At 39.4% G+C, this 16,725-nt stretch overlaps 1 protein-coding gene across 1 annotated transcript in view; it reads right to left on the reverse strand.

Moving 5' to 3' along the window:
- The window catches only part of LOC124169577 (zwei Ig domain protein zig-8), a 196,179-nt gene extending 186,401 nt beyond the window's left edge, over window positions 1–9,778 (reverse strand). The window contains exon 1 of the mRNA XM_046548218.1: window positions 9,437–9,778. Within this exon, the coding sequence (XP_046404174.1) occupies window positions 9,437–9,778 (342 nt within the window). The remainder of the gene's footprint in view (window positions 1–9,436) is intronic.
- Window positions 9,779–16,725: the final 6,947 nt, after the last annotated feature.

Here is a 16,725-nt window from a genome sequence, read left to right on the forward strand (position 1 = left end):
TGTTATGAATTGTTAATAAAAATATGAAGATTCGCTGAGTAGAAGCATTACCTCGCACAATTGGACGCAAAGAAGTATGAACAGGAAATTGCCAACAGCTAATGCGAGTGCTCACATTGTCTGTGGGTGTACTTGCTGTTGTTTACGAAGTTCGCAAACTTCTGGGATGCTTCGTATAGGGGTAAAAGGAGACGGAGACGCAGTAGTTGGAGACAGGAAAGTGCGTGGTGGCGGTTGATATAGATAGCAGCCATGTAAGAGAGAATGGAACGATCATTGTTTCGGAGAAATTGGGTGTCGGGAAGCCTGGGGATAAATCCCTCTCAGAATCCGTTGGAGATGAGGAATCCTGGAGCAGCAAAGGGAGCAGAATCAAACAGAAGGACCAGTGTGTTATCACTTGAGGATAGACCATGGTGCCTCTTCGCTCGTAAGCTAAGGTGTTACAATGCGGTGGTCATAATTGTTAACATTTTATATTTTACTCTAGGCCTTTGACATCCCCTGATATACAAATTTTATTACGTTTGTCATGAGGAAAGAATGGACTGTTGCCATTTTTATTACGATAAGGTGGAAGTTCTTAATATTAGTAAAATTAGACATTGCAATATTTCCACTGAGTTTTATTATGACTTTACGCATTTTGTCGTTACAAACAACATTTTCAAGTGTTGTATGTAACGGCAAAACGCGTAGTTTTATAATAAAACTCAGTGGAAATATTCCAGTGTCTATTGTTACTAATTTATATTTGACACTTATTTTTTATATTTGTGGTAATGCTATCGCTATTTTCAAATATAATTTGTTCTGAAAATATATTTTCGAAGAAAAAAGAGATTTAGATATATTCGAAGTGAAACTTTATTTAAACAAAAGATGGAATATTAACATTGGAACATTTTGCACATTGGACATTGTTTTTCTATTCTAAAATTCTTTCCTATATTCAATTATTCAAAACAGTTATTGCTAAGGTGATAAATTTTAATAAACCATCGATATAATTTTAAGGAACGTTTTTATGTTCCGGAAAATAATTTCCTTTGTTTTTGTTGTGTCTACGAGAAAGATGAGATCGAAATAAGAGACTATCAGCGCACGCTCTTTTCGTGATATACTTCCTCCACCAACTTTTAGGCTTCTATACCTCCAGCAGCTTTTGGAATCCGTTTGAATTTTTTGAAATCGTACATTGAAAGGATTTATAAACGAAGGAATGATATGTTGTTATTTTGAACAATTTTTTCATGATAGAGAATGATGATACATTCAATTTTATTGATATTCCACAATGGGATCAATAGATAAAAATCATGTAAAATTACTCCATTCTCTCCTAGTTTGTCCAAGGGTGTCCCAGTTTTTTTATCGTCACTTGAATTTTATTATTTTCGGCTAGAACTTTATTATTTTATGTATTTCGGCTCATTTTTTTCTTACGATTCAATTTTATATATACTTAATTATCCATAAATTATATAACTGCTATTTACCGTTTAAGGTCAAATTTTCCCATATGGGAACAAAATTATAAAAATTCATGAAAATTATATAAATTATCTGTGATTAACTTTATAGCTTTTGTTATGTAAAAAAGTATAGAACTATTTTTAAAGTGAATTGCACGTTTGACAATTTAACGAATGACGGAGAGTTGAACTAAAAAAGTATTTTTTGGAAAATATCTGCAACCGCCGGCATTTTCGTGGAGCATTTAAGAAGTAAGTATTCTAGTAGCCTCCCCTTCCTCTATGCACTTGCCTCTTCAATTCACAAAAAGGCCTACTCCCTTTCATTCCCCTTAAAATCCTATTATCTCCCTTCCTATCCCTCGTTTACCCAATATTCTACCCTTCAACACTGTTTTCAACATCACTTTACCTCTTAGTACGTCATACCGCTATAATCAAGCTTAAATCATACATATAAATTTTGAAATGCTTGAATTGTATTGAGAATTCAATGCATAGAAATATATAAAGAAATAGAAATTTGGCCTCTATGAACGCATGAAAGTGTTTCAACATTGCTGTCAAAATTAAATAATAGAGACGAGATGACATTTCCTTTAACAAAGCACCGTTCCGTTACTCCGATTCAAGGACCCCTCTCCGAGACTGCTTCGACTTACCGCGTCTATATCATCACGCGTTTCGCTTCCCTGCGTCTAATCCCATTACAACAAGTTGAAGGAGGAGAACCCCTTGGAGGAGGGCCTTCCCATACCCACTCGAGTATTCACTGCTGCAGCCGCCAACGCCTTACGTAAGGAAGGGATAAACTCACCTTTGTTCTGCCTCCTCCGCACCCTGATGTTAGCAGCCTGTTTTGAAGCTGCTTTTCGTATGAAGAAGTGGGGTGAAACTGGTACTTTCATTCCTCGGTTCTCAAGCAAGCAGCATTCAGCTTTCATTAGTTTGTATTATTATAATTATTATTATTAAATTGTTACAACGAGACCATTAGCCTGGTGGTAACATACATATACGATGCAAAAAGAAATTGCAAAACATAATAAGGAAACCTTGGTCCCTACCTCTTCAACCGCTTTTTAAAAATATGTAAATTTTTGGGAAGGCCTCAAATAGTTTTGATGGAACATCGTTCCAGTCCCTTATGGTCCTATACAAGAAGGAGAGCTATTAAGCATGGTTTAAAAATTTGGGAGAAAACATACTGTTGCAGAGTGCACTTATCTTTCACCAGTGATAAGCATGGTAATTTGGGTTTAAAAAAATTAGGCATTGATTTTAATCCTCATCATCATCATCATCACTGGTCAACAATCCTAGGATTGGTTTGACGCAGCTCTCCACTCAGTTCTCCTATCAGCTAATCTTTTCACTCCTACGTATTTCTTCTCTTTCACATCTCTCTTTACTTGTCCCATATATTTTGTTCGAGGTCTTCCTTTTCCATTCTTGCCTTCCACCTGTCCTTCTACGATTGGATTTTAATCCTAAAGATTCTATATGTCTATATGTGTAGATATGAATGAATATTGACGGCGGCACAAGTATGATAAATTTAAATTAATTAATTTAAGTTTATTATATTTAAAGTATTTGGGAAAAAAAGAATGTATTCCTACTCCAATGCATGGATTTTCATCCGGCTCACATTATTACGCATGACTACAAAGTTTGGGGAAAAATACTCAACCGTTTACGTGTAATGCGATCAGGAATTTGCGAGGAAGTAACTTGGAAGGAAGGTCACAGAAGAAAGATGTACGCAAAGGAACATGGGAGGTAAAGGGAGAAAGAGAACTGGCTAATATCGCAGCACCTTGCCGCATAGGAAGCATTTGAACGCTTGAACGAAGATGAGAAGTTGGCCAGGGTTTGTCTCGCACTATATCAGCAGTGCGGACAAAAGCCCTGAAAAGGACCGAGGGAAGAAAAAAAATCACGAGTTTGGGATGAAAAACCACTGTGACACATGAACCTGGTTTTCAACCGCTATCTCCATGACAAACGAATTTAGGGGGAGGCTGTTACCCAAGTGACGCCCTCACCTCCCGATAATGCATCATCGCACGGGTCGTCCACCAGGAGGCGCCAAGTACCGCTCGTGGTGAAGGAAACAAAGGTAGTGGGGACTGATTCATGTCTTCACTTCCAAGAGCTAAATATCACACGCCATATAATTATCACATTACTGATTTATATGGAAATAAATACTATAAACATAATATAGATGGATAAATCAATTTCAAGGTAAAAAAACTTTAAAATGAAAAGCTGTCCTTGATATCGGCTTTATTTTAGCAAAACATTAGGCCAAAAATCAATGAAATGAACAAATTTACTTAACGGAATGCAATTTCGTTCTTTAAATAGTTTAAATTTTAACGATTGAAAGGATGCAGAAAACATAAAATAAAAATGAATATACGCTTTAAAAATATTGCTCCCCGTTTTTTTTAAGACTGAGGCCGCTTCCGGTACATCTATTTCAGTAATTGTAAACAATGACAGACTCACTGGAAAATGTATTTTTCAAATTTTTTCAATCAAAGCAAAAAAATTGCTTCTAACTGCCAGTAAACTTATTCATGAAGAGCTTCCACCGAGTAGCTAAGAGAATCATCAACCTAAGGCCTTCAAAAAACCGCCAAATCAAATCCAAGGACTCAAAACGGATGATAAAGATCTCATAGGTAAGATGAAAACGGATTATGCAGGGTATAAGCAATCCTTCCTACTCGAGGCTGTTATAATAGTGCTTTGGTTCTATCGGCACCATGAGGTAGATGTGATATTTATGTTTCAATCAAGTACGAGGGCGTTTTTTTCAACTTCTGATTGGGCATGAAGAGAAGGCTAAGTGATTGATTAAAATACTTTATTGCTAAATATTGAGCACACTTGAAGTGTCCTTTTGATATGACCGCTTTGGCCATTGAGGAATTTATCTTGCCAGTGGAAAAGCATTTCTGTATCTTCTTCATAGGATGTCGTCGCCAATGTCTTCCAATGAATTTCCTGTCCTTCCTTTGTCCTTAAGCTCATTACCCGTTTGGGTACCCTCTCCAATGCTGTACAACTGTACTCGTATCCAAACGTTCATTGCAGCGTAAATATGGGAGTTATATGGCACTAGGACGGCATTGCGTGGCGGGTGATCGAAAATGCCCCATTGAAATTGCTCTAGGATCAGCTGGGCTGCATCAGCGCTGAGATGATGGGCGTTGTCATATATCAGAACACTTCCACAGGTCAGCATGTCTCTTCTTTAGTTTTGAATGGGAATGGGCATAATCAAAAAAGGCTATTCGGGCTTCCAGCCGGGTGGACTCCCTCCATTCTGCCGACGTTTTGGACCACGAGTTGGGTTCCATCCTCAGGGGATGGAACCCAACTCGTGAAGAAGAATCCAGAAGGGAGGGAGACCACCCGGCTGGAAGGCCGAATAGCCTTTTTCGAATATATTCGCCGGGAAAGCATAAGATTTTACTTCAATGGGCATAATGTTTCACACCGAGCAGCTGCATTAGCGTTTAAATTCTCTTTTACCGGCATAAAGGTTAAGACAAGTCAATTCTGAAGCCGTTCGGGGAGTTTTCTGTTTATCGCTTCGTAGTGCACACTTGGCGGGAGAATCAATCGAGGCAGTAAATTAAATGAGATTGCCACTCACCGCATACTAACATCTTACACTCATAAATGACTTGAGCGAGTAGTGAAAGGAACGCGCAGATACCCTATCCGCGCAGTATCCGCCTATCGCTTCTATGGTGTTTTTGCTGTGCGATCGGAGATTGAAAAAAAACGGCCCTCATAGATTGCAGTTCGCTGAGGGGTGATATTTCTATTTTTTTAAAATATCATAATGTTCCTATTATTAAGTTTTAAAATCTCCATACAACATTTTCAGAGTGTGCATAGAGAAATAAATCAAGAGAAAAAATATAAAGGGATTGGAGCAGCAACAGACAAAAAATCTACCATTATACAATAAAATATTGTACAATTTTGTTTTAGATATGCATATGGATGCAATGATATAATGGATGATAAGGGTGATTGACTTCGTAATTTGGTAGATATTACTAGGCACTGAAAATCTAAATTGTATACCACATGATATTAACTTTAAATGTTTGAATTCAGATCAGTTACCAATACCACCATTTTTGCAGCATTCCCATGTGGCCGTGAAAAAATAAAATAAAGAATATATATTTATTCTGACCCTCACCCACTTTTTCATGAGAGAGCTTTAAAAGCTTCATGCGAAAATTACTCCGAGACGAGCACCTCATTCCCGTTTTTTCCTTAAATTCCATCACGGCACGTATTATGGCGACAATATTTTAAGTATTCTCGCAGTGGGAATAAAATTACACCATCTTCTGAACGAAGGGAAGCGCTGGAAGACAAGGACATTCCATTCCGAGAATAAAGAGTTTAAATCAATACCTGCCCAGAAAATAAACAATCAAGTACCTGAAACTCATATTATACGTACATAAATTGTTATCTATGCATTATTAAGAGTTTTCCTGTTGGTGCACTACCCAAATAAATATAATAGCACGTACTTCCACAAATATCAGAGCATTGTGTTAGCTGAGTATTGGGGAAAAGATATTTCCTCTTGTTTCCGTGCCTATAATCGTTATTCTCACGTGTGTTCCATTGAAATTATTTATTAAGGGTATATTCCAGCTTCCCGTCTTCAAATTCTCTTACTTTACCCAGATTTCTATTAAGAAATATTGAATTTTCACTGGTTTTATTTTCATGATAATGAGAAGTGTTCAGAAAATAATGGAGATTTTATTTTATTGAAAATAATATTTATTTATTCACCTACGCCATTGTTTTCGCTATCAAAATAGCCCCCCCCATTAGATATTGTGCGCTCGGATATTCCAATGATAAATTACATGGAGTCAAAATATCATAAAAAGAAGAGGCTAGAAAAAAGTCATTAGGCCCAAAAGGGAGGGTTTGAGAATGCGTGCTCCCGCATACAACGAGGCATGAACACATACCTAGAGAATAAATTAATGTTTTGAATGTTTTACCTGCTTACTTGATGCCTCTACAGTGTCTATAAAGTAACCCAGGGCCCAGCAACTTACGTCCAGATGCGTCATGTATTGTGCGTCAGTTGGAAACACCAAGCCACACCTCAGCAATTTTTCAATCACTGTATAATACATTTTAGCAAAAAATGGTATTTTAGATATGAATTCTTTTTGACATTTGAGCAAGTAGTTTCGTAACACTTACGAGGTGCGTTCATAAATAACGGGAATTTGACTTAAAAAATTATTTTCCTTCATTAATATTGTAATCTTTGAAATAGTTCCCATTTTATATTAGGTACATTTGCCAGCGCCGATCCGATCGCCAAAATATTTCTCAAAATCGACCTGCGGGGTAGCGCTCAGCTCTGTCAGCGATTTCTTTTAATGTCATCTATGCTCACTAAAGTATGGCCCTTTAAGTTTCCCTTTATTTTTGGAAATAGGAAAAAGTCATACGGAACCATGTCTGGTGAATATGAAGGCTTGGGAATCGTCTTAGTTTTATATTTTGTCCAAATATACACGAAAAAGCAAGTTGGAGCCGAAAATCGTTTAGCTCATAAAAACACGTCTGATCTTAGCGGCTGCCACTGACAAAGTAAACAATTAATGCAGCTGAAACCTTTATCATACAATAGGGGCAATTTGAAAACTCTCATTGTAGCACAACCCCTAATGAGCAAAAAGAAACTTTAATTGTCAAATACTGTGTCTGTAGAATATCAGAAATACACTAAAAATGTATTTTATTTTGGTTAATATTTACTTAAATTCATGGACAGAGCGAGAATAAACTGATCACATTTGATTGGAAATTTTATGATGTCAATTAAATCCTTTCTAGCGAAAGCACATTCCTGCAGATCTTGCCAGGTGGAGCGAAGGCTTTGGCGAAGGCAGGGAGGGGGTGGAGGGGAAGTCTCTTGCAAGTGGTGCGGGCCGTAGCTCAGTGGCGCGGGGTTAGTTAAAGATAATTATTAACGGCCCTGAATAACTTTACTTTCACATTTTTCATCAGGATAGTGCCTTTTTAGCCCCAAAAAACTCACTCAAAGATCCTCATTACTTAGGGCTCTTGGGACACGGATTCTTGTTATTTTTAAGTAACCAAATTTTAGCGCGTGAAACCTCATTTAGCATATACCAATTTTAGCATATAAACCTCATTTACATCATCTTTAGATTTGGAAAACATAAATTTTATAAATTCTGAAAAATTAGGGCCGGCTTAAGGGGCATGTATACCAATATTGTAAAAAATTGACATTCGGCCTATCAAAATATCAGATTTCCACAAACTAGCTGACTACTCCCTGCTTAAATACTGAAGTGTCCTGACTGAGTCATTAGAAAGTTAGGACAGACGGCACAACTGAGGATCGCTAAGGAAAAAAATTATGATCAATGCGCTTGTTCCGTTGCGTGAAATTTGACGACAGCGTTAAAAAATTCGAGCTACATAAGCTCACATTTGGGTTGCTAGAAACAGCTTCACTGTAACTTAAGCAACTTATTCACAAACGTTTGATGCCGTTGCACGAGAAAATAATTGAAACAAGATATATCGTACTTACCACCTCGAAGAGGAAATAAGGCTGAATTATACGACTCGATCATAAACGAGCGCAAAGGTCACTCACCTGCAAAAAGAGAGAGAAAAAATCTCATTAAATGGTATTCATGATATGAGTATCACAGCAACAAAATTGCAATCAAAACCTTTCATTAGAAAACTTTGTTGACATTTTAATTACTTCTGCTACATGTTCTTCTGCATGTGGAGATAATATTACAAGATTATGACAAAAATAATAGCATAGTAATGTGAAGAGAAATATACGTTAATCATTAGCAGATATGTTATAACTTATTTGCGAGGCTGCTAAGTATGTAATAGAATTATATCCGTCAAAAAGCTACGATAGGTGTGGGATAAAGCTGAAATCATCACAGAAGTGTATACCATCACATCTCCATACTCCATCTAGTAATGAGGCTCAAATCTTCTAATCAGAACCATAAAATTTAAAGATGCTAAAATATGGATATAAGAATTTTAAAGAGTTTTACAAACGATGGCAAATGTTCTACAACTCTCAGGTGGCGAGCTCCTACGCAGAGGGGTTAATGAAGCCGATGCAACGGTACTAAAAATGCATAGATGTGAATAGCGATTATGTAGAGAAGAGAAGTACGTTGCTAGCCAACTAAAAGTGCGAATAATATGTGTTTTACATTAGTATATTTTTTCCTGTGACCAAACGGCTCTTACCTTATGAATATGCCTCGTATTTTATTTAGTTATCACCAGTGGTGGATCCAGGATAGGGACAAGGGGGGTGGGCTAAGTGGGAGTTAAAATTCGAGCAGTAGTGGGGGTCGGAAAAAATTACCATTCTATCTAGTGTAAATTGGATATCCAATGGGGGGTTATAGCCTCCTTAGCTCATCCCATAGATCCGCCACTGGTTATCACTAGGATTAAATAAGTGGATTAGTGAAGTGGATAGGGAATCTGAGGTGAATTGCGATATAAACAGGTGGCCACAGCTATGATTTTCATACATTACAATGGTTTAAAAAATGTGATTGACAAGATATGAAGGCAGGAATAAATTTTACCACACTTCATGGGTGTATATACCAACACCTTAAAAACATTTGACAGCCAATATCTCCAAAATCACGAAAATAAAAAAAAATAGTTATACACATGCGCCGCAATATAATCTTAACATGGCAGGGAGGTAGCGAGAGTAGAAAAGTCGCGGAGTTTAGAAGTGCGATAGTTGATACTACTGGTATTGCTCCCGTGAACACACCGCGATGGGCAACCCCGAGTGATTGATGGACTGTCTAGAATCCCAAACCACCAACCCACCCCCTAACCCCACCCTTTCCACCACTAAAAAGAACTCCCCCTTCCAACACCACTTTACATTCGTATCCTACCTCAATCTTCCACACCTCCAAACCTCCCCTCCGACACCAACCCCTGCCATACACCTTGCAGAGTCTCTCCCCTCTCCCATGAAGAACGGCACCCACTGTCTTCCGCGGCTCGCTCCATTTCTCCACGTCATCGCGTCTTATCTGCACCCCCTCCTCCCAGCCGCTCTCAGTCCTCGCACCTTTACGAAACCACGGAGACAGAAAGACAAGAGATACGACGCAGGCTGAGTTGGAAAGGGAGCCAAAAGGAATCCTCAAAGATCCACCCCTGAAATCCATATTGAAGAGAAATTTCTCTGCTGAAGCGAAGGCTTCCGCTTAGTAATGAATGCTGAATTTTCCGGGTTTCACCGCCTCATCGTTGCGATGGAGACAACAGTTTCTACTGCATTCCAGCAGGCGTCTTTGGGTCGAAGTGCTTGATGTCGCTGTAGTGTAAAGGTGATATGTATCCCTCTTCTTAACATCTTCCCGGTTTTTTCAATGAGAGGTATTTGTGCATGCTGCGAGGTTTCTTATGGGCGTGGTATCGTCTACCGTTTAGCAGGACGGCAGTCGTCCTCTTCTAAGCTGGCAATCGGCCGCTTGTATTTAGCGCGGGCGGATCGTGATGTCCGCCAGTCGCTGGATGTCTGCGAACGGAAGTCAAAGAAAATTTTTATCCGTTCGGACAGTGGATACGAAACCCTAGGGCGGGCTCGCGGGGTTACTCTCCTGGGCCGAAGTCTGAAGCTGTAAGATTATCACCTCTGCACCGCAGAAGGGGGAGGACAAGGCAGGAAAAAGGAACCTTAGTTCGGGAAAAAGGAATAATAAACCTTAGTTAGGTTCGCCTATGTATTTAAATAGGCACCACCAGAGTCTCATAGCATATTTACACCCTCATCTGAAGATGTAGCTATGATATGAAACCAGAGAGAACGGTGCATCTTTATGTGAAGATGAAGATCTTTTATTCTCGCTTGCAAAAATTAAATCGCGGCGGCATCCGGACGTATTTTTTTAAGGCTTGTGCCGGTGTCCACGCTGATCGTCTCGGAATGCATCGGTCACTGAGTATATAAACTTTAGGTCTAAGAATTAGGGAGTGAAATATTATGATTGATTGTGAGAATGAGCTTTGGCTGTGAATATTTCGAGAGATTCGTGTTCTTTTTTTCAGCAGACTCGTCGTCAAGCAATTTTCAACGTAAAGAATATCAGTTTTAGCCGCACTGCATTCCAATTCATATACAAATAATTTTTTCTTCCTCTCTCATCTCTAACGACAAAACATACTTGCCTCTTACAAGGTTTAAAATATTTTTTCACTACCCGACTCTGGATACAGGCCAAAGGACTGTAATTGACACCAATTGTGGATAGTAATTGATTCAACATAAATTCGCCCTACAGTCCTCTTTTATACTAATTTTAAAAAATTCTATCTAAATTCAGGAACTAACAAAATTAAACAAACAAATTCCTTGCCATTTCTCTACTTCAACGCGGCTTATCTGCCACAGCTCACATCATTCCCTCCACCAATCACGGCAACTCCACCTGTACACAAACCGCAGAGGCAGAAAAACAAGAGAGATACAGAGAGCGAAGAGAAAGGGAGGATTCCCCAACCGCGTCTATTCTTTCCGCAACCCCGCCCATGTTTTATTGGCAACCAACAGAAACAGCAGGAAGAAGGATTAGGCGAAATAAGCGTACATCCAATAAAGTGCAAATATAATTGAAGAAAGCGCTCAAGGGCCAATGTGGCAGTTTAGACTAGGGTGTACGTTAACAGGAAATGAACACTTGGAGCTGCATGAAGGTGATTCATCACGTACCTAATACAACAGCAAGAGGAAGAAAACGGAAAGAAAAAGCGCAAATTTAGAGCATAGCAAGCACTGGAAATTTTAAAAATTAATTAATTGTTGGACTGTTTAAATAAGAATCAATGAAACAGTTAAGTAATTATTTAATTAATCTTCTAAATTAATTAATTGATCAAGCATACAGAGAGGCAGCTGCAAACAATGTGCACCTTTTATTTCTGCGAGCGCAACATTCCTTGTTTCTAAGAAGATAGGGGCTGGATTCCATTCGTAACTCCAAAAGCTTTCACTGTGCACTTTCTTCGCTGTGGATATTTTTCGCTGAGAGCCTTTTTTCGAGACACCGTAAGAACATTAGGAAGAGAACTGCGTTAGCGATGGAGGAGTTAATGAAAACGAGGGAGATTGGGAGAGGATCGCTATGTAAAGGGCGTTATATGTAATTGGTGAATGATCATGCCATCATTTCACGTGATCATGCGAGCAAAATGGAACATGTTCTAATTGTTACTGATTCATTATGCGCATGTCGGCTCATTCGCGAATTTCTCTGTTATCCCCGGCGAATGATTTCATTCGCATGATCGTTTAGCATGATCACTCGCATGATCATTCACCGCGTAAAGCGGCCTTAAGAGTTTAAAGATAAGGATAATGAAGAGCCTGATTTGGAGTGAAGCACTTTACGGTGCGGAAACTTGGACACTTAAGAAGGAGGACGAGAGGAGATTGAAGACATTCGAGATGTGAGTGTGACGAAGAATAGAATGTGAAGTGGACGGATAGGAGGATGAACGACGAAGTGCTGGACATGGTGGGTGAAGAGAGGCAACTTTTACATGAGTTACGGAGGAGATAGAAAGTGTGGATGGAGCGAGTACGAATCGGGTAGGGGATCTTGAAAATGGTGTTAGAGGGTAGAATGTGAGGTAAACTAGGGAGAAGATGAAAAGAATACGTTTTTTTATATAGAATGAAAGGGAGTCGGCGCGCCGCGCCGTTAACGCCGCGGCGTTACTGTGAATTGAACATGGAAGTACATGATGGAGGTGAAGAGAGTCAGATAACTTCTGAAGTACTTCATGGAAACATACCATAATCGATAGAATGCCTTAATGATAATATACTAAATATTCATAATTATGAACACAATTTTCATAACCAATAATTCTCCAATATAAATGCCAATTCTCGTGATCTAGTCGCATCTACCATACCTCCTAGAACCCCCTCACTCAAATACGTAAGCTTCGCTCATGGTGTTATGGATAGGTGAAGATGAGCTCTAACCCATACCATCAGGTCTCAGAAATGAGTGATTAAATGAAAGAAAATAAAATAATTTATCTCTTCACTCTTTGAAAACTCTCTAGAAAAATAGAAAATAATTAACTCCTAAAATATAAAAGCCTAAAATTATCACACGCATATGCCGGCGAGAGTTCTAACCCCACCAATTGCATGATCAGCTACAAGTGGCACAGAATTTATGAACATTCTTTTATGTCCTTCCATCTAAAAGCTTGAGAAAAGCCTTACTGCCATAGTATAGTGTCCTCTCCAATAAATAAAAGTCCTTTCGGTGTTATTTTACGATGGGTATGAGGCAACTGCTTGAATCAAAACTTGTGAGATGAATCGTCGCCTACCTGATGTCATATTTTCCACCGTGAAGAGCTAAGTCAGGTTGGTAAGGAAAATATTTATTAAAAATTAATTTTCATTATTGTACAATTAAAGGTATCAGTAGAATAGATTGGCAAACAAAGAGCGAAAATAGAATTGAATAGAACTCCCTGTTTCCTGCTATACTCACAAATTTCAGTTTCGTTAACGTAGAATGAGTTAGATGACTGAAAAGATACAGATACATTGTTTTCTACTGAAAAGAAAATGAGTCCTGTGCTACTGTTTGATGAATTCTTGGACATCACGATCGAATGAGCATTTTAAAGCTTACCAATCTATTTAACTGACTGTAAGACTCCAAAATACGAAGAAACATTTAGCTTATGCAAAATTCCTAAAGTACCTCAATGGATACCCTCAGGAGAAAATCCTACCATTCGATTTATAATAAAATTCTCTCTCCTTCATTTTGTGGATTCTCCAAGATGTAATTCAATTGTTAACAAAAGGTGGTCCTTCTATCAGAAGAGATGTGAGGGACTTTAAAAATTCAATAGATAATGTTGGAAAACCCTGAACTTCTGCTTCAACGACAATACAAACAAAATTCGCGGCTGTCGCCATTCCTCCACGTCAACGCGGCTTATCTCCAACACTTCGCACCGATTCCTCCGCCAAACACGGCAACACCGCTTCCCACCTTTTCGCGAACCGCGGAGACAGAAAGACAAGCGAGATACGAGGAGCGGAGAGAAAGGCAGGAGAATCCCACCTCCACCCCTGCGTCTTTTCTCTTCTCGCAATGACACACGACCAACTTCCATCTCCAGAGGGCACCTTTTCAAAACCAACCAACACCAACCCCATCTCGCGGACGGAGTGAAAAACTTTTTTTTTCCGCTGATTATATTCAGCTCGAAAGGTCGCGTCGGTGGTGTTACCCCCTCTCCTCCCCACAGCCGAATAAATAAGGACGCTCTTGATAACTGCCAAGGGTGATTCATGCGAGGACGTTTATTACTCGAATCCGGTGGGGGTAGAGTGGGGAGGAAAGGTATGGGGGCCGAAGCTGTGGGGGATGAGGAGGTGCTGTATCTTCGTCTACATGATGCTATGATTTCTACCGCAAGGAGTATAGCATAAGTTGTTTTATTCATTTCAAACTATTGTTCTTGTTCACTTATGACATCAGATCTTGGAGAAACTTTGATACACCTAGGCCGACGACTGAAATTTATCGACAGTCATACAAATACTTAGGGCCTAAATTATTTAGTATGTTGCCAAGTAATGTGGCAAATTCGGAAAAAAGATGGGGATTTGCATCCGCTGTAAAAAAAATGGGTTATGAGGTATGAGGAAGTAGAGTTTCTGCTAAGAAAGGTGGCATAAAAAGTTTACAATAAAAGGTATATTGTATATTCTATGTATGTAATTATGCGTTTATGTAAGAAAGAATGTTAACCTTGTTTAAATATTTGAAATATCATATTATAATAATGAATGCAATCGGTAAGATAACAAACAATTGAACGAAAAGAAATAAATTTACTTCCCATGTATGTTAGCACCAGACCTGTGCAAAAAGTGTAATATGGTAGCCCCTTAACTATTCAATAAGGGGTACCTATATATTCCATAATTATTTATGTTCGGGCCGGAACAGCCTTATGCCTTCTTTTCTTCCATTTGAATTTCCCTCTTTTCTTCTTTTTCCCGCCTGCCTTGGTTTTTTTTGTTTTGTGCCGTACTTTTTTGCCTAAAGAGGGCTTGAGCAGCACCGGAAGAACCGGAAGAACGGTGCTGGCCTGCGGCACCGGTATTCATTCATTCGCTTGGGTCCGGGTGGGGTCCGGGCGAAGACGACAGCTTTCGTTCGCCTGAGTTCAAGGCGAAGAGCGTTTATCTCGTCGAAGCTCTGACGAGAATCAAGTGGTGGACGGACGCATGGGGTGGAGAGTTCGGGCGGAAGCCAAGGTAAGGCGGGATTCCCTTCCTTATTTTCTTCCACCCCCGTCATTTCTTCCTTTCACTGTATTTAAATTTTGGTTTCCAGTCCCTCATTTCTCTTTTCTTATTATTTTCGTCGTAAATGTAAGGCTAGTTCCGGCCCTGCATGCATTGCATTTCGGGCGGAGCACAACGGCCCCGTGACGCGACATTTTTTGGTGCCGAAACCCGGGACAGATTTGGAAATCATTAGGCTTTATTTTATTTTATTTTAATTTATTTAGTGCGTTTAGTGCAATCATGCCAGAAAGTGAAATAACCACGAGACAGAATTTCGAATCGCGTCTATCCCTTCTGCGATTCAAACGGGACCAGTTCAAAGCCACTCTTTCGGTCGCGTATGATTTGGCACGTCAGTTGAGTGAATACCAGGGGCGAGTCAGGGAGCATCCTAATTTTGGCGTATTTTCTGCCAGGTGTTCTAGTCTAAAGGAGGTTTATCGTGGTTTTTTAGATGAAAATTTGGCAATTTTTGAGCACTGCAATAATTGCAATCGCGCGGACGTGTATAAGATAGATTCCGTTTTGGCAAAGGAGTTCGAGGAGAAGTATTATTTTATTTTGTCTGTTTCTGATGGATTGAGGGCGTCCACGAGCGATGTGGACGGGGAAGCCCCTGTACAATCCCAAAAATGTAAACTCCCAGCCATTGATGTTCCGAAGTTTTCGGGGTTGTTTTCTGAATGGCCCGCTTTTCGCGATATATTTAAATCGGTGGTGCATTACCGGAATGATATATCCGCCATTGAAAAATTTTCTTATCTTAAATCTTCTCTCCAAGGTAAGGCATTGGCAATAATTGCCTCTGTACCTTTTGGCGAAGCTCATTATCCATCCGCCTGGAGAGAATTAAACGATTTTTATGATAATCCTCGCATTCTTGGATTTTCATTTTTGGACAAAATGTTGTCGTTTCCAGAAATTTCTAATAATCAAGCAGAGTTACAACAATTCGTGACAACGTTTGCAGAAATGTATGCGGCTTTAGGGACCCTGAATATTCCAGATTTGGGAGAATTTATTTTATTCCGCTTAGCCGCTCGAGTTTTGAATTCTGAGATATTATCCCAGTTTGAAGGATCGCTGAGTGGAAACATGTTCCCTTCTGTAACAAATCTAATTGATTTTGTAAAGAAAAGAATTAAAATTCTGCAAACATCAAGTGGATCGGTTTCTAAATTTACCTCCACGAATTCTCGAGGTAGGTTTAAATTTTCTCTGCCAGTTTCAGCCAACGAAGCCTCAAGGATGTCTAATTATTCAGAGAAACGGGATAATTGCCCATTGTGTTCTTCTTTGCATCCTTTATTTAAATGTCCACGTTACTTTGAAATGAGTTGTAATCAACGTTCAACCTTTGTGCGGTCAAAAGGGCTGTGTCTCAATTGCCTAAGGCCGGGTCATTGGGCTCCCAAGTGTCAAGCAAGAGGTATGCGCTGTCAAAGATGTAAACGCTATCACCACACGTCTTTACATAATTCTGCCGAAGACGGGAACTCAGTCGGCGCGAAGGACGCAGGAAAGGTTTCCACCGGATTGCATGACGATAGTCAAGAGGGTATTTCCTTGTCAAAAACATCTACCACCTCATCCATACCCCCTGCTATCATATCGTCATGCACTCGGAGTGATCGGCAGCATTCGACTATTCTAGGCACAGCGGTTGCCTTGATTCAGGCTAGTAATGGGGCGTGGGAGCGTATCAGAGTTCTAATAGATCCGGGCTCACAGTTATCCATTATTTCGTCCTCGGCGGTAAGGCGATTATCTTTG

The sequence above is a fragment of the Ischnura elegans genome, chromosome 12 (genome assembly GCF_921293095.1).
Source record: "Ischnura elegans chromosome 12, ioIscEleg1.1, whole genome shotgun sequence".
NCBI classification, from domain to species: Eukaryota; Metazoa; Arthropoda; class Insecta; order Odonata; family Coenagrionidae; genus Ischnura; species Ischnura elegans.